Genomic DNA, 20,686 nt, shown 5'->3' with positions numbered 1-20,686 from the left:
GAGCGGGCATTGCCTTGCTTGGAGCTGGCTGCCTACAAGCTCAGCCATCCAGCCTGCGGCGTCCACCCTGGCTGCAGCGCCTGCCCAGGCCTCAGGCCAGTCCTGGTCCAGCAGCTGTCAGCCCGGAGCAGCCAGCGATGGCCTCAGGGGACCAGCCAAGGCAGGCGGCTCATGCATCCTGCTTCATTAATAATGAATGGCCAGACATTGCCCGCGCCTCTCCCTGGTCACCTCATTGACTTGGTGGGAGCCTCAGCCGCCCACGGCGCGCAGAGCCAGGAGCTGGATCCCAGGCCCCCTCGGAGAGACTCAAGAAGCACCAAGAAACAGCTGCTCCCCAAGACCCCCTGAGCCGCTGCCCAGGAGAGCAGTCACAGCAGCCCTGCACAGCCCCCCAGGCCATCACCTCCGGCTCCAAGAGTGGCACCAGAGAGAGCCCTCCCTTCTCCAGTCCACAGAAGGCAGCTGTGCTCGTCACCTGTCACTCGTCATCAGGAGTAACTCGCAGCCCAGCCCTGCCCAACACTTTTGGAGACTACTGGGCTGAGGACTTGGGCAGCCAGAGCTGGACGAGGGTGGGGACAGAGGAAGGACCTGCAGAGACAAGAGAGATGTGAGGGGAGGAGGAAGCACACCCCCGCCCCCGCCAACCTCCAGCCGTGCTTCGAGCAGGTCTTCTGTAGCTCGATCTGGAAGTGTGACTGCCTCCCTCGGAGCTGCGCAGCCTTCCCCACCATTGCCTTCGGAAATCCTCGCTCCTGAAGGAACACCTGCAGCTTCCTTGGCTTCTGGATAAAGTCTCGTCCTGGTCGGGGGAGAAGAGTTTCTAGGGGACAGATGGCTCCTGAGCCCAAGGGGATAGGGGACGCAGCCAGGATCTGAGCGCCCGGCCTCAGCATGCAGGTGTCCTTCGTGTGCTCGGAGCACAGCCTCAAGGGCCGGGGCCCTGAGGATCGGCTGGGCCGACCGGCGGCCAGCAGCCCCAGCCTGGGCACCCGAGGCCGCTTCCGCACCGTGGCCATGGTGGCCCGGAGCCTGGGACAGCTGTCGGTGCAGAGTCTCCCGTGTGCCGGTGACACCAGCATGAAGCAACACGGGATGAAATATAGGTACGGGGGCGCACAGCTTTGCAGGGTGGGGGCTGACCTCCCGGCCTCCCCAACTCCCCACCTCCTCACTTTCGAGAGCGCATAAAATCTGCAAATCCCTGTTTGTCAGACTTGGGCAGTTTGTGCTGAGGGCTGGGAGGGGCTGTGCTTAGTGCTTGGTAGATGCTGAGAAACAGCATTGAGAATCTGGTCAGTGCGAAGTTTCTTTCTTCCCAGTTTCAGGGGGAGACGGTGAGGGCGCCGACTTCCTTCCTTCTGCCTCTGTTTTCTTTCTGAGGGTCGTTTACAATAGCCAAGGCGCCAATGCTCCCTTTTCCTGGGGAACCCTGAGGCATGGGCTGCAGGGCCCCCCGACATGCTCCTGCCCTCCCCTGGGCACACAGGCTCCACAAGATGCCCTGGGGGTGATCCGATATCTTTCCAGCCAGGCCACCGTGACAAACATCCGTTTGATAGTGAGGGACCGTGGGGTGAACCCTGTGATGGAATGAAGATTCCTTCCTCCACCTGAGCCGGGCCCAGGGCCCAATTCCTCTAGCAGGCGGGACTCTTGGTCCAGCAGGCACAGTCAGCCAGGCCACACCTGGAGTTTCCCGATGGTCCGCCCAGGCACCTTGCTTCCCTCCACCTGGGCTCAGCCCCCATCTGGCTCCAGGTGCTGTGACTTGTATGTGTGGAGGATGCTAAAGCACTCATGTCAGGAGCAGGGCCTCCCTCCCCTTCCCTGCCGGGGCCTTTCTCAAAGGATGGCGGAATGTGCCCAGGATGGAAAAGGAGGGTCCCAGCTTTGTACAAAGGGTCCTGGGAGCAGGGTTGTAGAGAGGGGACAGCCTTCCTCACTCCCTATGTAAGTCTCTGAGTCCAGAGCCTTGATTGCGTCCAGAACCATCCTCCAGGGATAAAGGAAGTCTCCACAACACGTGGTCTGCAGAAGCTGGAAAAGCTAAGTTAGGTCTCTGGTTCCCAGGTTTCTTGGGAAAGTTTTCCCAAAACAGGAACCGAACTGGGGACAACCCTGCTTTTCAGTGACCTGAAACAGGAGTGCAGGCCACCAGCGTCAGAAAGAGCCACAGACTGTTCTCATTGCATTTGGGAATCTTCTGGGTTTATAGCTGGTATTGGTGCCAACCTGAAAAGCACTGTGAGTCCATCCTGATGCCTGAGCTGTGTGGCTTAAACCTCTGCAAAACCAATGCCTGAGAGTTGGGCCTCGTGTGAAAACTGCGTCATCTAAGCCAACCCATTCTGGAGGTGAATTCTGGGATGACTCTGGGGTCCTGCATCCACATTCGTGTCTCTTCCTTCCCTGTGTCCTAGGAGGGTGGGATATGCTTTAATGAACCTCTGGGCTGAAAATGTCTAATCCTCTAAGCTTAATGACAGTCCAGAATGGAATTCTCTGTTTTAGAAGCTCTGGAGTTTACATCTTTTGTTAAGTAGGGATCAAAAGCTAGAATTAGGGCCAGGTGAGGTGGCTCACGCCTGTGATCCCAGCACTTTGGGAGACTGAGGAGAGTGGATCACTTGAGGTCAGGAGATCGAGACCAGCCTGGCCAACATAGTGAAACCCTGTCTCTACCAAAAAATACAAAAATTAGCTGGGCATGGTGGTGCGCACCTGTAGTCCCACCTACTCGGGGGGCTGAGGTGGGAGAATTACTGGAACTTGGGAGGCAGAGGTTGCAGTGAGCCAAGATCACGCCACGGCACTCCAGTCTGGGTGATAGAATGAGAGCCTGTCTCAAAAAAAAAATAAAGCTAGGAGTGAACCAAACATGTATATGTATACTTTTTGGTTTAGATACCTACTGCCTTCTGCGATAGGTATCTATCAGTTGAGTCCTAGGATCTCAAAGGAGTTAAAAGCGGGCCTATTTCTAAACATAAGGCAGTACGTAATTGGAAAGTGTGGCTGTTAACACTGTTTCCCTCCTAAAACTCCCTGAGGAGTGGCTCTCAAAGAGGGTGAGTGCTCACCATGCCCATGTGTGTGCTTATGTGTGCATGCACACACGTGCGTGCTGGAGGCAGAGAGGGCAAGACAGAGCAGCGAAGGGGGGTGTTCATCAAGCTGGCAGGTTTGCAGTCTGCGGACCAGAGTTCAAATCCCAGCCCTGACACTCTCTGACTGAGAGCGGGTTTGCAGTCTGCGGACCAGAGTTCAAATCCCAGCCCTGACACTCTGACTGAGAGCGGGTTTGCAGTCTGCGGACCAGAGTTCAAATCCCAGCCCTAGCACTCTGACTGAGAGCGGGTTTGCAGTCTGTGGACCAGAGTTCAAATCCCAGCCCTGACACTCTCTGACTGAGAGCGGGTTTGCAGTCTGTGGACCAGAGTTCAAATCCCAGCCCTAGCACTCTCTGACTGAGAATAGGTTTGCCGTCTGCGGACCAGAGTTCAAATCCCAGCCCTAGCACTGTCTGACTGAGAGCGGGTTTGCAGTCTGCGGACGAGAGTTCAAATCCCAGCCCTAGCACTCTCTGACTGAGGGACCCCATCTCTCCAATGGAGTTGCAAACAGAGCCTTATACCAGGCCAGGCCTGGGAGCTTTCCTTGCTGTTGTCACGGCGAGAGGTAGGTTCATAGCCCTGTAGGATGAGATGCAGTTTCACAGGGGCTGAGATGGGCCTGGCAATCCAAAGCCTGTGCCATTGGGCACCCCCGCCCCGGGCCTCTCCCATCTCGCTCATGCGGTACCTGCTTAATGCGTTGCTGCACAGGGACTGTCCCAGGGCCACAGCCAGGGTGCAAGAGAGGGGCAGCAGGGACTGAGGGGGAGCCTGATCCCAACCTTCCTGTGACTCTGATCTCCTCCCTGGGAAGCTGGCCCTTCCCAGTGGTGTGCTCCAGGCACAGCTGTCCAGTGATGCGCACAGTCCACAGGTGTTAGGAAACTAAAGGTGCAGGCCAATACCAGGCACCACATTCTTGCCCAAGGGCCTAAGGCATGCTCAGTGTGGGATGGCAGGAGGCCAAGCCTGATAAGTAAGGGAGGGGCCAGCACCTGGTCCCGAGAGTCTGACCCCAGGGCCTGGGCTTCTCACCCCTGAATTACTCCCCAACATTGTCCCAAACAAGCACTCCCTGGGACCCTGCCACTGCCAGCTCCAATTAGAAGACAAAGACTGGAAGCCCAGCCTGTCCTTACGGAGCCTGGAATCTGGGAGCAGGGCAGGCATGCAAACAGATCATCACTGCACAGAGCAGACAGGCGAGCAGGGCACTAACAGGAGCCGTCCCATCAGCCTTCCTCCGGGACCAGCTAGCCAAGGCCACGGTGCTTGCCCTTCACCCCATCACAGTTTTGTCCTCTGCCCAGGTGGCTCCAATGAAAGGCCCCAAACTCCTCTTTGTAAAATGACCTGTCATTTCCCGGGGCCTTCCAGCTCTGGCCCTTCCCAAGTCTGAAGTGCAGTTTTTAGGGGTGTGCAGCATGCAGGGGCTCCACGATGGGCATGGGCGCTCCCCTCCGGCAGAGGTTATGCCTGTGAGTCCTCACTGGGCGTTTTCCAGACCCCAGGAGAGACATGAGGCAAATTAATGAGGACCAACAGTATTTGGGTTTCGAGATGTTGACCGCCTGCTTCATTAGGATGTCAAGTTTTAATGACGAGGAAGAAATCGGTAGGAAATGGTTTCTGTGTCTGGGAAGTTTCAAGTGCAGCAGGCAGCAGCCCCGTCCAGACCCGGCTGAGACGCATGCTCCCTACCCCCACGCAGCAGCTATGCTTACACAGCGTTCAGCCTGGAGGTGCCCTGTCCCTTTGCATCCCTTCTCCCGAGGCCTGGCAGCGGATGGCAGAACCAATACCATCATTTTCACAGGGAAACAAGTTGAGCAGGGTAATTGTGGCATCACGTGGTGCCCTAGTTTTGTTAAATTAGTCCTGTGGGTGGTGAGTGGAAGAGCGACTGAACCCGGAGCCCACTCGGGGAAGCGGGCCCATTTCCCACCAGCCAGACCAGGAACAGATATGGAATCAGGGGCAGGGGCAACTTTTGTCAGCCCTCCCCAAACTGGCAACCAAGGGGCGCCTCTTCTCTTCACCCCAACCTGGCCTTTAGCAGAGCCTCTTCAAGCAACTGCTCCCCACAGCCACTCATGGAGGTGGTTTTGCAGAGGTGGGGGCCTGGCCTCCCTTCTCCATGCCCAAATGTGTCTAGACTAGTGGGGTCCAGGGCTCTGTGAACACCCAGATGTTGCAAGCAAGGTTCTGAGGGCATATGTATCTGGGCGTATTTCCAGGCTTTATCTGTTTTTGCAAAGGGGTTATGACCCCAAAGCAGCCGAGAGGCACTGGTCAGAACCTCCAGCCCTTTGCTTCATTATTAGACTCCTACTAAGCAACTTTATAATTTCCTACCACAGTTACTTTCTAGCCAGCATGGGGGAAATTACCTAAACTTCTAAACTGACCAGGCTCATGCAGAATGTATTAGTGATACAGTCGGGCTGTTCTCCCTGGCAGTCACAGACATGAGTTATTCTGGGTTGGAACATGCCAGCAATGCAGAGGGTACTATCAGATTATTTCATTGATGTATAAGGAGGAAAAAGGAAACTTCAGTTTCTTTTTAACATGGTAGTAGTTAAAGCTTATTTGATTTGTCTGTTGTGTTTGAATAAAGAAAAGGTCACACTCCTGCTGTCTTTGGGAAATGAGACACATGTGAGTCAGTGTCCTGTGGCCTTCTATCCTCACGGATCTCCCTCTGTCCTCATGGAAGCCACCGTAAGAAAGGCAGCCTTGTGAGCCCATTCTGCAGATGAGAACACTGAGGCATCAGGCCACTCCATAAAATGCCTGGAGTCCCCCAGCCAGGAAAGTTGAACCAGGATTTGGGCTCTGGCTTCAGAGTCTCTGCCCATAGCCGCCGCCCAGTCCTCCCCTTTCCTGAAAGAAAACTCACCTGTTCTTATGTTCTCCTTTAGGGAAAATCCCAGCTCTGCCTACAGGAGCAATAGCTGGCAGCTGGACTGGCTTTAATGGGAAATGAAAAAATAAACCTAGGCAATTTTAAAGTACCTTCAATTTGGTGACACGTTCAGCTGTTTTCAAGCTGCTTAGAAGTATTATATCCACTCGTGATATAGGAGTCCAGGAGCCTTATAACCAGGGAAACCGAAGCTGGGAGGGACAGAGTAGGCTCATGTCAGAAGTAGGGGGGTCAGAATGAGGCTTGAGCCCCATGCCGCCTTCCCAGGGGCCAGGCTTGGACAGGAAGAGGATTAACTGAGGACTTCGCATCCTCCGAAGTCAGAAGTGTCATGGCCCCAAGGAAATGCAGGGCCCTTGGGCCAGGAGGCTGGGCCTCACCCGCTGGTAACTCATGGCTCTCACTCCCCACCTCCTAGAAGCAGCTGCCCCTTGACCAGATGCTGGCAGCTGGATCCCACAAGGGAAGTGGAATCTGACCCCAGATGAGTCCAGGCCTGGCTGCAGCTGTGAGACCCACCCGGCCACTTGCCAACCTCACCATCTGGGCAGATCACGCCCTGCTAAACAGGCTGGGGGTGGGATGCACACCACCACGGTGGGGAACGTAAGCTGGGAGCCAACTGCCTGGGTGGGATCCCAGCTGCCTCTGCCTGCTGGGCAGGTCTCATACTGTGAGAATCGATGTCACAACAAGCAAGGCACCTGCCACGTACGGCTCCCGGGAGGATCTGGGGACGGGATGCCTGGGGACCGCCTGGCCTGCTGCAATCCCATGGGCTCCCAGGTGACCTGTGCCAGGACAGACCAGCATGCCAGTCCTCAGCAGAGGGCTGCCACTCTCCTTCACCTCCTAAGGATGGTCATGATGGCCCAAGGCCCATTCCTGTGAACCCTGGGATGCACCCCAGCGGGTAGGCGCCTCAGTGGCCCTGGGAAGGAGCCCAGGCAGCTGTGCCTGGTTAGGAGGCCTGCGCTGCCAGGCTCTGCCGCTACTATTGGGCCTGGTTCTGGCTGTAACAAAGGAAGGGCTGGCCTTGCTTAAGAACTGGCAGCCCCACCATGGAGCTCCCCGCACCCTGAGGGACAGATGCACAGGCCGTCCTGTGGTCCGGTGCACAGGACGATCTCCTGCCCGTCTCTGGAGACAGGAAGAAAAGACACAAAATCAAAAATGCGGCCTCAGAGAGGAGGGAAGAGGCGGCTTCTCTGCAAGGGGCACCACATAGGTGGTTTCACCATAAATCAGCGTCCCTCTGCATTTCCATCTGTCCTCGAGACCACTCTGCAGATCCCCATTGGGCACCAGTAGGGCCCGTGCCAGCAGCATGGTGTGGGCTGGGGACAGCTGGCACTTTACCCCTGCGGTGGCTGAGCAGAAGCACCTCTCAGAAGGTCCCCGGTGCCTTTCAGAGCCTCCAAACACACACTGACTGTTGGGGGAGTGGTTGGGGGGCTGGCCCTGGCAGGACCTGAGCCTGGCTGGCAGGGTCCTGCCCGGGTGCTGAGAACTCACGTGGCATTTGTTTTTCAGGAACCTGGGCAAGTCTGGCCTGCGGGTCTCCTGCCTGGGACTTGGTGAGTGTGGTGGTCCCCTCCATCCCACCAGGGAAACGGGCTGTCGGGGGGCCGGACATGGGCTGAACTGGACACCCCTTGGGAGGCAGGGTGGCCCAGCCTTTGGTACTCCCCAGGGAGTAGCTACACCCAGAGCCCGGGATTCAGGGGGGCTTGGTTGCCATGGCAAAAAAGAGGCAGGTGGGAGGGGGCCTGGGATAGAGGGAGAGAGAGACACAACCTCAGCAGAGGAGGTGAGGCGGATACTAGGGGCCCCTCCATACACGGTCCCCACCCCACACCACAAAATCAGAGGCCCTTCTGGCCCCAGGACTGCAGGGAAGACACCTTACCTTCCACGGCAGGTTCAGCTTACGAGTCCCTCCTGGAGCACCATTGGATTTGGCCCTTTTTCCTCTCCTGTCAGATGCAAGGCCTGTTTCCAGAACGTGCAGTCCCCATCTCCCCTGTGCATGCAGTACACACACCCCACACACACACCGCCCACTGCAGTACACACACCCTCCCCCGACCACCGCCCACTGCCCTGACGCCGCCCTCCCCGCTCCGTCCCAGGAGGAGCACACGGATGCAGCTGTCGGGCCTGGTGTGTTTTCAGAGAGGCGTCCCTTGTGCCTTTCCTTGCAGCATGTGGAGCTACCTCAGCATAGCTCTGACAAGCATTTCAAAAACCCCAGACCTGCTTGGCCCATAGCCAGCAGCCCGCTCCAGAGACTTTCGTCCCCTCAGTTTAGTGACCCCAAGAGAGCAGGACTTCCTCTGAAGGCCAGGTGTCCACGCACACCAAGGACACCCTGGCCACACAGCAGCACAGAGGGACTCCTGTGGCTGCCCCTTGGGCCCTGCAGCCTGAGGCCTGAGCACCGACGGGAGAATCTGGCTTCCTGCTGGGTCCCTAACTTGAACCCCTGTGTCTCCTTCCAGGAACATGGGTGACCTTCGGAGGCCAGATCACCGATGAGGTAAGACGGGGCTCTCCCAGCACCCCAGAGCCCAGCATGGGCTCGCCAGAGCACATGGTTAAGTCTGCCGCAGGGACCAGTGAGCACATGCTTCCAGGAGCCAGCGCGGCAGCCTGCCTCCCTCTCTCTGTTTTGCGAGGGCGCCCTGCCCCAGGGGAGAGTAGAAAGGTGAGCCAGGTGGCCGTGGCCAAAGGGAATGCCGAGTCTGGTGCCATCACCCAGCAGTAGACGCCTCGGGCCTCAGCATGTCCCTTAAGCTCCCCAGGACTCAGATTTCCCACACGCTTGACCCCCATTCCACAGTTAACGAGGAGAGTTCAGGGTGCACATGCTTCCCAAATTCTGAAGCTGGATGCAGATCCTAGCTGCCCACATGCCATGGAGACTCCAGTAACTATCTGTTGAGGTCATGTGGAATGCAGCCCCTGCAGTGCTTGCTGCAAGCTGAGGAACCCGAGATCTGCATTTCACCCAGCATCTACCGTCCATTTCCCAGCTGCCGCGAACCGTGTGGATCGCAGTCAGATGTATTTTGTTGCGGGAAGTCAGGGACCCCGAACAGAACCCCACCTCCGATGTATTTGCTGGGGCTCATGTCCCCACAATTGGAACAAGAAAGTGAACACTAAGGAAAAGCCAGCTTGTACACTGCCAGCGCCTCTGGGTCTCTCAGAAGGGCAGGGACAGCACACGCCCAGACATGCTTCTAGACAGTGAGGCAGCATCTCAGAAATGAGAGCGGTGGCATTTGCTCAGACAGCTCTGGGCATCTGCACAAGAAGCAATTTTCGCGTTTGTCCTACTTAGTACTAGAAAGGTTGCATTCAAAAATTGATCAGCGAATTGATGCGAGACCTTGTTAGCTGTGATTGCTCAGATTTCCAAGGGAAAGCTTTGCTTCTATGAAAATTTAAATGCATATAGTTTGTGTTTGGGGTCACTTTTATCTTTTTTTTTTTTTTTTTTTTTGAGACGGAGTCTCGCTCTGTCGCCCAGGCTGGAGTGCAGTGGCTGGATCTCAGCTCACTGCAAGCTCTGCCTCCCGGGTTTACGCCATTCTCCTGCCTCAGCCTCCCAAGTAGCGGGGACTACAGGCGCCCGCCACCACGCCCGGCTAGTTTTTTGTATTTTTTTAGTAGAGACGGGGTTTCACCATGTTAGCCAGGATGGTCTCGATCTCCTGACCTCGTGATCCGCCCGTCTTGGCCTCCCAAAGTGCTGGGATTACAGGCTTCAGCCACCGCGCCCGGCCCACTTTTATCTTTAAGACAGTAGCTGGTCAGGTGCGTTGATTCACACCTGTAATCCCAGCACTTTGGAAGGCTGGGGCGGGCGGATCACCTGAGGTCAGGAGTTCGAGACCAGCCTGGCAAACATGGTGAAACCCCATGTCTACTAAAAATACAAAAATTAGCTGGGTGTGGTGGCAGGTGCCTGTAATCCCAGCTACTCAAGAGGCTAAGGCAGGAGAACTGCTTGAACCCAGAAGGGGGAGGTTGCAGTGAGCTGAGATCATATCACTGCACTCCAGCCTAGGCCACAAAGTAAGACTCTGTCTAAAAAAAAAAAAAAAAAAAAAAAAAGACAGTAGCTGGTTATAGGATGATTTTCCCCTTGCTTTGAAGTTGCTGGATAGGCGCTATCTCAGGGTGAAGTCTGGAGTTATTAAGGCAAAAGGAATTGCCTTACCTTAGCCCACCAGATTGGTTCATATGAGCCCGGGGGCCCATATGGTTCCATCTGAATCAGCCTTGCCTGACTCGGCCTCGTTTCCCTTTCGATGTGATTTCTAAAGCAGGATGGGAGAATTCTGTAGAAGGGCATAACTTCATTTCCAAACAATATTAGCTGGGTGGCCTGTGATGTCCTTGTAAGAAAGATATAAACAAGCAGACGGACTAGACCTATCCAACGAGATGACGTTTTCACCAGCAAACCAGGCCCCCCTCCGAGCATTAATGAATGGCCCAGTGGCAGCCCCGCTGGCCCAGACCTCTGCAGTGTCTCCATCAGGAACGCAGTGATGGACACGTGTGAAGATATTGGAGGTCATTTCTAGATGACACCAAGCTGGAAGGACAGAGAATAAAATAGATGGCAGAGACGGGGTTCTGAATGGTTGTGGCAGGTGAAAATGGCTTAGCAAAGGAGCAAGACAAATTTTTGTATTAATCCTACAGTTAGTGTCAAAAAAGAAATCGATACGTCTAGAACAGGGGGCCCACCTGGCTGTGGTTCAGATGAAGAGGATTTGTGCACTTCAGGTCTGTGGCTCAGTCCAAGCCAGCAGGGAAGCAAGGACCGTCCTGGACTGCTTTTTTTGTTTTTCAGTTTTTTATTACATATATGAAACATAAAATTTGCCTTTTTAGCCATTTTTAAGTGTACAGTTCAGTGGCATTAAGTACATTCACATACTGTGCCACCCTTACCAATATCTGTTTCCAAAATATTTCATCACCCCAAACAGGAGCTCTGCACCTTTAGACAATAACTTCCCATCCCCTGGTCACCTCTAATCTACTTCCTGTCTATGAACTCTGCAGGCTATTTGTATAAATAAAGTTTTATTGGGACATAGCCACGCCCATCATTTACACATAGTGGCTGCTTTCACTCCACAAGGGCAGAGCTAAGTAATTGCAACAGAGACTCTGTGGCTCACAGTGCCTGACGAATTTACTATGTGGGCCTTTACAGAAAAGGCTTGACGTCCCCTGTTGTATGGGCCACAGCAGCTGTGCCCTGCAGTATCTGCAGGGTTGTTGTGTGAACAGCAGCTCAGCCAGTTCTATGCCATGCCAGGGACCAAATGAAAGCTTGCCCAGGGATGGAACAAACCATCTGGTAAGGCAGGAATGACAGCCACCCTCACATGGCACAGGGCAGAGTCCACAGTTTGTAGGACACCATCACATTCTCAGCCAGTGCTCCCAGGAGCCCATGAAGGGATCAGACCACACTAGGGACCCTAAGATGACATGACGCCTGTCGGAGCCACCACCACGGTGGTTTCAGGTCTCCAGCCCTCCTGTTGTTAGGTGCCCTTTCTGTGGCCTCACACTCCCCATTAGAAGCATGTGTTCAAGATAAGCCAAACAATAAAAATTTAATAGAAGTAGTGGCTGAGAACCTTACACCTATTATCTCACCTAATCCTCCATCAAACCAGGGAGGCAGGTGCTATTCCCAGTTCAGGGAAGCTGAGCCTCTGGCCATAAGCAGGTGCAGAGGTCTCACCTGGCCGCTGGCCACGGGGCATTCCACCTGGTGCTCTTTGCCTCAACGCTTGTGGCCAGAGCTCGGCTGTGGGGTGACCGTTCTGGGGTAGGGGCAGATTCCTTGTTCCCCCAGATGGGGGTAACAGGGAGGTGGCCTGTATGTCTCCTGAGCTTCCTTCCGACTTCAGTAACTGGGACCCAGATACTGGAAGGAACAAAAAGTCACAAAATAAAGGCTCCATAAAATGAACCAGGATGCGGCCACAGAGCGGAGGTCTTTAGAAGTCATGTTTTAGGTCTGGGGGCGGTGGCTCATGCATGTAATCCCAGCACTTTGGGAGGTCGAGGCGGGAGGATCACAAGGTTAGGAGTTCGAGACCAGCCTGGCCAATAGGGTGAAACCCCATCTCTACTAAAAATACAAAAAAATTAGCCAGGCGTGGTGGCAGGCACCTGTAATCCCAGCTACTCAGGAGGCTGAGGCAAGAGAATCGCTTGAATCTGGGAGGCAGAGATTGCAGTGAGCTGAGATCGTGCTACTGCACTCCGGCCTGAATGACAGAGCGAGACTCTATCTCGGGGAAAAAAAAAAAAAACACTTATGTTTTGAAGGACGGCATGGGAAAGGCCCGTGACAGCAAATGGAAAACGCAGCCAGTGTAGACAGCAGCAGCGTAGACAGCAGTCTGTGGAGTAGAGCTTCAGTTTTCTAGGGAAAGGGCAGAAAAACCTGGAAGAAAAATTACAGCAAAATCATAGCCATAAAAACATAAATACATAAAACAGTGAGAAAGCACAGCCCCACAATGCCGTGAGTCCCTCCCAGTCCCAGGTGCCACCCTGGATGCAGCTGGAATTGTGTGGTGGCTTCGTTTTTGCTGAGGGACAGGTGAGGTTAGTGTCGGACCCTGCTCATCCAGCTATCTGCACGCCCTCGGAGGTCTGTGATGACCACAGGTTTCTGTGATTGGTCGGGCTTTCCTCCCCGGCGGGAACCAGGCGTGCCCAGGGCCACTGTGCTCTGGCGTGGAGAGCGCCGAGCCCTTTGTTCTCGTCTGTGAGCAGGAGTGGGAGGCCTCCAGTGGGCAGAGCAGAGCCAGGAGCAGCCAGGTCCCCGCCTCAGGCTTGCGGAGCCCCTGCTTATCACCAGCGTTCTGCCTGCTCCCAGCCTCTTCCCAGTCACTCTCTTTCTAGAGAGGACGCTTTCTCCAGTGGTCAAACGTGCTGTGGAGAGGGTGTGCGCTGCCTGTGGCTGGTGTAACAAATAGCCACCAATGCGCGGCTGAAAACAGCAGCAACGTATTCTCTCACGGCCCTGGGGGCCAGAGATCCAAACTCCGTAGCCCTAAACCTAAGTCCAGGAGTCAGCCAGGCCGGGCGCCCTTCTCCAGGCCAGTACCCTTCCTGGCCTAAGTCCAGGAGTCAGCCAGGCCGGGCGCCCTTCTCCAGGCTAGGACCCTTCCAGGCCTCTTCAGCGTCCGGCGCTGCTGGCCGTCCTTGACTTGTGCCCACATCCTCCAGTCTCTGACCCTGTGGACATTCTCCCTCCTTCTCTTCTGTCTGTCAAGTCTCCATCTGTCTCGTCCTCGTACGGTCACCTCTGATGGCACTGAGGGCCCACTTAGCTAAGCCAGGACATTCTCCCCATCGCAGAGTACTCACGTTAATCCCATCTGCAAAGTCCCCGTCTCTACCTAAGGTCACATTCCCAGGTTCCAGGGACCTGATACCTTTGGAGAACCATTATTTAGTTGACTGCAGAGAAGAAAGTAGAAAAAGGAGGGCAGGGGGGAGGGGGTCCTGACGACAGGGCAGTCGGGAAGCAGAAGCGAACAAGGAAGCCACATGGTGGTCCAGAGAAAGAGCCTTCCGGGGGCCGAGGGGACAACCAAGGCCAAGCCCTAAGGTCAAGTGTTGGGGAGAAGGGGGTTCAGGGGATAGAGTCGGGGGTCAGGGTGCAGATCTGGTGGGGACTTTGGCTTTGACCCTCTGTGAGATGGAAGCCCCTGGAGGGCTTTTGCATGGAGGAAATTTGACCTGATTTAAAAGGTCTGCCAAGGCTCGCCCTGGCTGCTGCACTGGGAATAGCCAGTCATGAGGGTGTCTCGAAGTTCAGCGTGTGCACGATCCGATGCACTTAGAAGGCACATCCCGATGTGGCAGGGCTGTCATGGAGCCTGGGAGGCCGCATTTCTGATCTCATGCTGATGCTGGCCTACGGTCCACGCTTTGCCTGGGGCAGGTGCAGAGAGAGAAGATGGAAGCAGAGAGCTAGGAGGCTATTGTGAGAAACCAGCCAAGAGCCGCTGGAGGCTCAGAGCAGGGTGGGCACAGTGGAGGTGGGGAGAGGGGTCGGATTCTGGACTAATTTGCTGGGAAGCCACAGCAGTGGCTGAACTTCATGCTCCAGTGATGGAAGGATTAGTCAAGGAGGGCTCCCCGGGGTTTGACCTGAGCGCGGGTGAGTGAGACCTCAGAGTTGCTGATGCTGCTGAGGGCTGCCTCCCTGGCCCACACCAGCCCCAGGGCCTGGAGTGCCCTCCCCGACCCACTCTCCCCTTGCCTGCCTGACAAACTCCTAAACACCCTTCAAAACCCAGTCTTTGGCACACTTTGGGAGGCTGAGGCGGGCAGATCACTTAAGGTCAGGAGTTCGAGACCAGCCTGGCCAACATGGTGAAACCTTGTCTCTACTAAAAATACAAAAATTAGCCGGGCTTGGTGGCATGTGCCTGTAGTCCCAGCTACTCGGGAGACTGAAGCAGGAGAATCTTTTGAACCCAGGAGGCAAAGGTTGCAGTGAGCCAGGATCATGCCACTGCACTCCAGCCTGGGCAACAAAATGAGACTCCATCTCCAAAAACAAAAAAAAACAACACCCAGTCTTGGACATTCTGGACACGTGCCACCCCTTGGATGAATGTTGAACCTTGAGGACATTACGCTCATTGAAACAAGCCACAAAAAGGACAGAGGGTGTGACTGCATTTGTCTAAGGTTCCTAGAGTAGTTAAATTCATAAATACCAGAGATTGGTGGGTGCTGGGACTGGGGGCAGGGAGCAGGGACGGGGAGTTACTGTTCAATGGGTACAGAGTTTCAGTTTAGGAACATGACAGGGAGATGGATGGTGGTGATGGTTACACAACTATGCGAATGTACTTACTGGCACTGAACTACGCTTGAAAAGGGTTAAAATAGTAAATTTCATTATATGTATTTTACCACAACTTTAAAAATTCTCTTTGATAAATGCAGTAATGTTTTAATTAAACAAAAAGAATGAAAGGGATCTTCATGAGCAGATGTGGATTGGTTTCTAGGACATATTGTGAGTGAAAAAATCAAAGTGCAGAAACACATGGGTAGTGTACCAGCCCTCCTGGAAGAAAGATGGGGGAGAAGAAAATACACGTGTCTGAAATACAAAAACGGAAAACGGAGCCCTGGGTCCCCTCCTCTGAGAAGCCCTGGCAGGAGCGCGAGTGCCCTAACCTCAGGCTTAGCCCCGTCGGAGCCCGGCGCACCGTGCCCTCCTGGGCTCTCTCCTCCTGGGCCTGGTTGTGGGAGGCATCCAGGAAGAGTCAGGAGGAAGACGAGGAGGAAGCAGTGAGCAGGTGAACAAGCCGCCCCTCTGTCCCTGCTGGAGCCCTGGTGCTGGGAAGCAAAGTGCTAGAGGTGGGGACAGATTCCTGGGCGCTCCCTCAGTGGCTGCATCCGGGAGGAGGAGGCTGGAGGGGCAGAAGCAGATCCCTCTGGCAGTGGATGCATTTGATACCTCAGGGCAGTTGAGCTGCAGCAGGAAGACAGCAATGGAGCCCCAGCAGGTGGGTCCTGAAAACCGACGGCCTCCACCCCTGGGCTTCCTGACTCAAATCACAGCCGCTAACTCACCGGGGCTCAGCTTTGGCTGCGTGCATTTCAGTGTCTGAGATGTTTGGGGATGACTGCCAACGTCGCCAGGCTGCCGGCCAGATTTCCATACACCCCCCACCCACAAACATGCGGCCTTTCTGGCTTCCCCTGAGAAGTTGGCAGATCTCTAGCACCAGGCCCACCTTCCCACGTGCAGCATTTGGGCATGGGCCTTCTCCCATGGGTGCCCCCCTGTGGTGGCTACCCCGCAATCCTCACAGGACACTGTCCTCACTCTCCACACCTCCTGGCCACGAGGGCTTCTGAGCTCAGAAAGGAGAGACGCAGCCCTGTGAAGCTGCCCCTGGCGGGTTTTCTGTGCTACGGTGTTTGAGCGTATTAAGAATTATTCACCCACACTCCAGCTTGCTGCCAGAGAGGCCCGGTGCTCTGAGCTGCACCCGGGGAAGTGTGACACTCAGAGGGAAGCAGCCCTGTCCTAGGGCCACCAGCTCAGGGGCACCTGTCTCTCCGGCCTCTTGGAGGGAGCTGTCCCTTGCAGAGGGGCTCCCCTGGCTCCATGAGTCCCACCTCACGACCAGTTCTTTGCTCATGGAGCACAGTCGCATCTTGATAGCAGCCACGGAGCAAAGTCTGACGGACGGCGGCCCGTTTAGCTCGAGCGGGCATTCATCGATCTTGCCCACGAGGCAGCCACCACTACAGCAGTGTCGCTCGGGGCCGGGAACATGTGCCATTGGAGAAACACTGGCCAAGAGGCTGGAATGGATGTCGCCCGCCATGCACCAGCTGTGGAGCGTCAGTTGCTCTATCTACAAAAATAACAATTCAGTCTTCATGTGCAGGTGCTGGGAAAGATTCAATGAGATACAACTGAATACCCAGCCCTGGCTTTAAGGACATGGACTCATCCCAGCAACTTCCACAGAGCCCCTGCTGGGGACTGCCTTGGTTTCCTAGGACTGCTGTAACAAAGTAACAAACGTGGGGAACTGAAACAACAGACCCATATTCTGTCACCTTCTGGAGGCCAGAGGCGGGATACCAAGGTGTCGGCAGGGCCAGGTTCCCTGCAAAGGCTCTGGGGGAGGGTCCGCCCCATGCCTCTTCCAGCTCCTGGGGGTTGCCCACAGTCCTTGGCTTGTAGACGTGTCACTCCGGTCTCTGCCTTCATAGTCTCATGGACTTCTGTGTCTGCATTTTCTCTTCTTGTAAATCACCAGTCACATGGGGTTTAGGAGCCACCCTAACACAGTACAACCTCATCTTCGCTAATTACATTCAAGAAGGCCCTATTCCCAAATGAGGTCACCTGTAAGCTTCTAAGTGGAGATGAATTCTGTGGGGATACTGTTCAACCCAGTACAGGTGCTAAGCCCTGTGATGACCCCACCTGATGGGGTCCCTGCTCTCAAGAAATTCACAGTCCTCGGCAGTTTCTTCTTTTCCTTTTGCCTTCTTTATTCTTCTCAGTGGGTTTGTTACTGACAGCTGCCTCCATCCCTGGCCTGTGGCAGGAGAGGGCAAGTAGAGAGCCCACAGGGGAGCCTGTCGAGCCCCGGGAGGCAGGGCCTAGACACAGGGAGGCCTCCCAGGCCAAGAGGGTGGTGCTCAAGAGCCTTTGAGCCCCACTCCTGGCTGGCAGGACAGTGCTGGTTTTCTCGTTTCAGATGGCAGAGCAGCTCATGACCTTGGCCTATGATAATGGCATCAACCTCTTCGATACAGCAGAAGTCTACGCAGCCGGCAAGTATGTGTCTTTTCGCGTGGGAAAAAGTGGTGCAGAATGCCTGGGCAGAGCCGGAGCTGCAGGGATTCCTGCCACTCACATTCCCGAGAGTGCTCACAAATGCACCTTGCGCCCTGCTTTCATTTTTAAACTCTGAATGGCTTTAGGAGGTATTATTTTCACGGGGCTGGAATTGCAGAACACTTGGACGCTGGTCACTTGCTAAACTCCCCATGGAGTCACCAGGGGGACCACAGTCCCTCCGGTGCCAAAGATGCTGTGCTGGGTGAGAGGCACGATTAAGCTGCTGTCCTGGGCTCTCTTGATGTGCCTGACATTTTGACATTTCATGTCTCACTAGTGCAATTAGGGCTGCAGGGCCTGCAGGGCCTCAGAGCTAGGGAGGGCAGGCTCCGGCCGAGTGCTGTGGGGAGCACTTCCCATCTTGGCAGTGAACTTTCCTGCTCAATTATGTAAAAGCTCCGCCCTCTTCAGCCAGGCTGTTGGCTTCAGTTTTAAAGACTGGCTGTAATCAAATCATCCACTCTCCTGCATTGGGTTTCCAGAAGTCAGCTTTTGTTTGTGAAATCATTTGTTGGCCCTCTCTTCATCCTCCTTCTGCCCCCCTCCTGCCTGGGGCCAGCCAAGTTCCTGTCGTCCGGGCAGGCTGCAGGCCTGGGCTGCTGTGCACCGTAGCTGCTTGGCCCGCAGCTGTTTTGTGGGCCCTAGTGGGTTACCTGCAACTGCAGTGGGGCCCAGAGCACCCGACAGCAGGGAACCCAACTGAGCCCTACTCAAGTTCCCACCCAGAGCCTGGGGAGCACACAGCCCTGGGGGCTGCCGCTGGGCCCTCAAACTGCCTCCAGCCCCCATCTGCAGCCCTTTTGGCCCTCCTGATGGCACGGCCCCCTCCCGCCCCCTCCAGACTGGCAGCAGCTTCCCATCAAAGTGAACCGCTTTCCAGACAGATAAGCCCAGCAGAGGGATCTGAGGTCAAAAAGCCCAGTGCAGATGCCAAGCCAAGAGGCACCTCCCGTCCCGAGCCCCCACCTCTTCGCTGCCTGCTTTGGCCTGGGTTTTGTTGCCCAGAAGAACGTGTGGGAGGCAACTCTGCAGCCCCATGGATGGGGCCGGGCACACCCCATGTCACAGCAGCCACACTCCGTCCTCTGTCACTCGCAGTTTCCATGTTCCCCTGTTTAACTGGACACCCAGAGCTGGTGAGCTGGGCAAGTTCACTGGGTCTCCAGCAGCCACGGGCCTCTCAGAAGCCACTTGCCGGAAGGCCGGGGAGTCAGGGAGCAGCTTCCCCTCGGGTCGCCATTTCTGTGGGATCCCCTGCCCCTCTGCTCCTGGGCCAGCCACTGCGGTCCCTCAGTCCAGCTCAGAGCTGAGCCTCCGGTGGACGCCCATCAGTGCCCTCACAGAGGACCTGGGCGCTGCATGCCAGGGATAGGCAGGAAGAAACTGCTTTGGGGAGTTCGGGGGAGGCCGAGAGGCAGCTCGCAGGAGGCCAAACCCTTATCTTCCCGAGGCCTCCTGCTTCTTCTGACACTAATTTGCATACTTCTCGGAGAGCTACAGGATTTCTGTGTCCCGCGAACAGGTGTGAGTCCTACCAAATTCACAGCCAGAGCCACAAGCCACAGGCTTAGGTAACTCACTGTCTGCTGCTCCTCTGCCCCCAGGATCACTGCCAGCTTTTCTCTCTTCCTCCTCCTTTCCTGATCCTTCGTTCGACAAATCAGGGACCAAGGAATAAAAGGAAGAGGCCTAGGGCTGAGTGAATTTTCTGTGCGTCTTGACCATAAATGAGGAGCATTCAGAGCGCATGCTAAACAGCTTGCAAATCAGAGCCCATTATTTCTGAGTGGATGACTCAGGCGCTTTTATAATTGGAATGTAGCACAGAGTACGGATCATTCTCCGTCTGTTGTTTTGCTCAGAAACATTTTGCTACAAGCAGAAAGTTCTTCAAAGTTAATCCAGTGCTGCAGTGCCAGGCGAGGCTACAATGGCCGCCCATGCCCCCAGCTGGCCTGAGTTTGGTGCAGGACCCGGAGTGATGCCAAACAGGACAGACAGTGGTCTGCCCAGCATCTGACTCTCTGCCGTTCAACGCAGGAAATGAGAGGGACACGTGCACCCACACACGTGCACCCATGTACACACACACACATACACAAGCATGCACATCTGCTGGAAATCCAGCCCTTGACCCTGAGTACATGTTGATTGTCTCTCAAAACAGAAGATGTACTTGATGAATAATTTACCTTTAAAAAAAGATACTTGGCCGGGCACGGTGGCTCATGCCTGTAGTCCCAGCACTTTGGGAGGCCAAGGTGGGTGGATCACTCGAGGTCAGGAGTTCGAGACCAGCCTGGCCAACATGGTGAGACCCCATCTCTACTAAAAATACAAAAATTAGCTGGACGTGGTGGCGTGTGCCTATAGTCCCAGCTACTCGGGAGGCTGAGGCAGGAGAATCTCTTGAACCCAAGAGACAGAGGTTGCAGAGAGCCGAGATCTCGCCACTGCACTCCAGCTTGGGTGACAGAGCAAGACTCTCTCAAAAAAAAAAAAAAGCAAGATACTTGTGTGGAAATTTTGCCCACCTAATGTTGCCAGGCATTTTCCCTTGTGAATTTTCAGCTGACTAAGAAATGGGATGCTGGCCTTGCCAAGCTCGACAGCAGCTCCTTCCTTCTCTGTGAGAGCTGGGGCCGCCACTGCTTAGACATGCGTCTGCAGGGGAGCATGCCACAGCCATCCTAGTGGGGAGCAGTAACACAGCTGCTCCCGCCCCCTCGGGCCAGCCCTCTCTCTCTGGAATGAGCTACTGAGCCAAGGCGGGTGTTAACAGCCTGGCTCTCTGGCCCCAATGGCATTTTCACAGAGGGAACCAAGTGGCCAGTGGCCACAGTGGGTCTGGGTTTGATTTTTCTGTTTGGCCGTGATGAGATCTCGGTGTCTTGTTTTGCAGGGCTGAAGTGGTACTGGGAAACATCATTAAGAAGAAAGGATGGAGGTAAGGACCCTGCTCTCTGCGGTCTGTCCCTGGGGTGGGTGTGGGCGAACTATCCCAGGGTCAGCCTCATCAGCCCATTGTGCAGTGTTATAAGGCCTGCAAGTCTTCACATTTTTCTTGCTGGGAAGTGGAGAGGAAAATTCAGTTCTCCAAGAGGAGGAGGTGACTCCGCTTCAGAAAAAAGTTGAAGGGAGGCTGACCCACCCTAGCGTGCCCACTCCGCCTGTCCCAACTCAGCCACA

The 20,686-nt window shown here is 55.2% G+C and overlaps 1 protein-coding gene across 13 annotated transcripts in view; it reads left to right on the top strand.

The window, feature by feature from the left end:
- KCNAB2 (potassium voltage-gated channel subfamily A regulatory beta subunit 2) overlaps positions 1 to 20,686 on the top strand; it is a 108,353-nt gene that overhangs the window by 71,643 nt on the left and 16,024 nt on the right. For all 13 annotated transcript variants that reach the window (XM_005544957.4, XM_045387995.2, XM_005544955.4 and 10 more), the window contains 4 exons: positions 7,582 to 7,625; positions 8,550 to 8,587; positions 17,355 to 17,434; positions 20,400 to 20,444. In XM_005544957.4, coding sequence (XP_005545014.1) covers positions 7,582 to 7,625; positions 8,550 to 8,587; positions 17,355 to 17,434; positions 20,400 to 20,444 — 207 coding nt within the window. The remainder of the gene's footprint in view (positions 1 to 7,581; positions 7,626 to 8,549; positions 8,588 to 17,354; positions 17,435 to 20,399; positions 20,445 to 20,686) is intronic.

Source organism: Macaca fascicularis, chromosome 1 (genome assembly GCF_037993035.2).
Source record: "Macaca fascicularis isolate 582-1 chromosome 1, T2T-MFA8v1.1".
Classification (NCBI taxonomy): Eukaryota; Metazoa; Chordata; class Mammalia; order Primates; family Cercopithecidae; genus Macaca; species Macaca fascicularis.
This window is presented reverse-complemented; position numbering and strand designations above follow the sequence as displayed.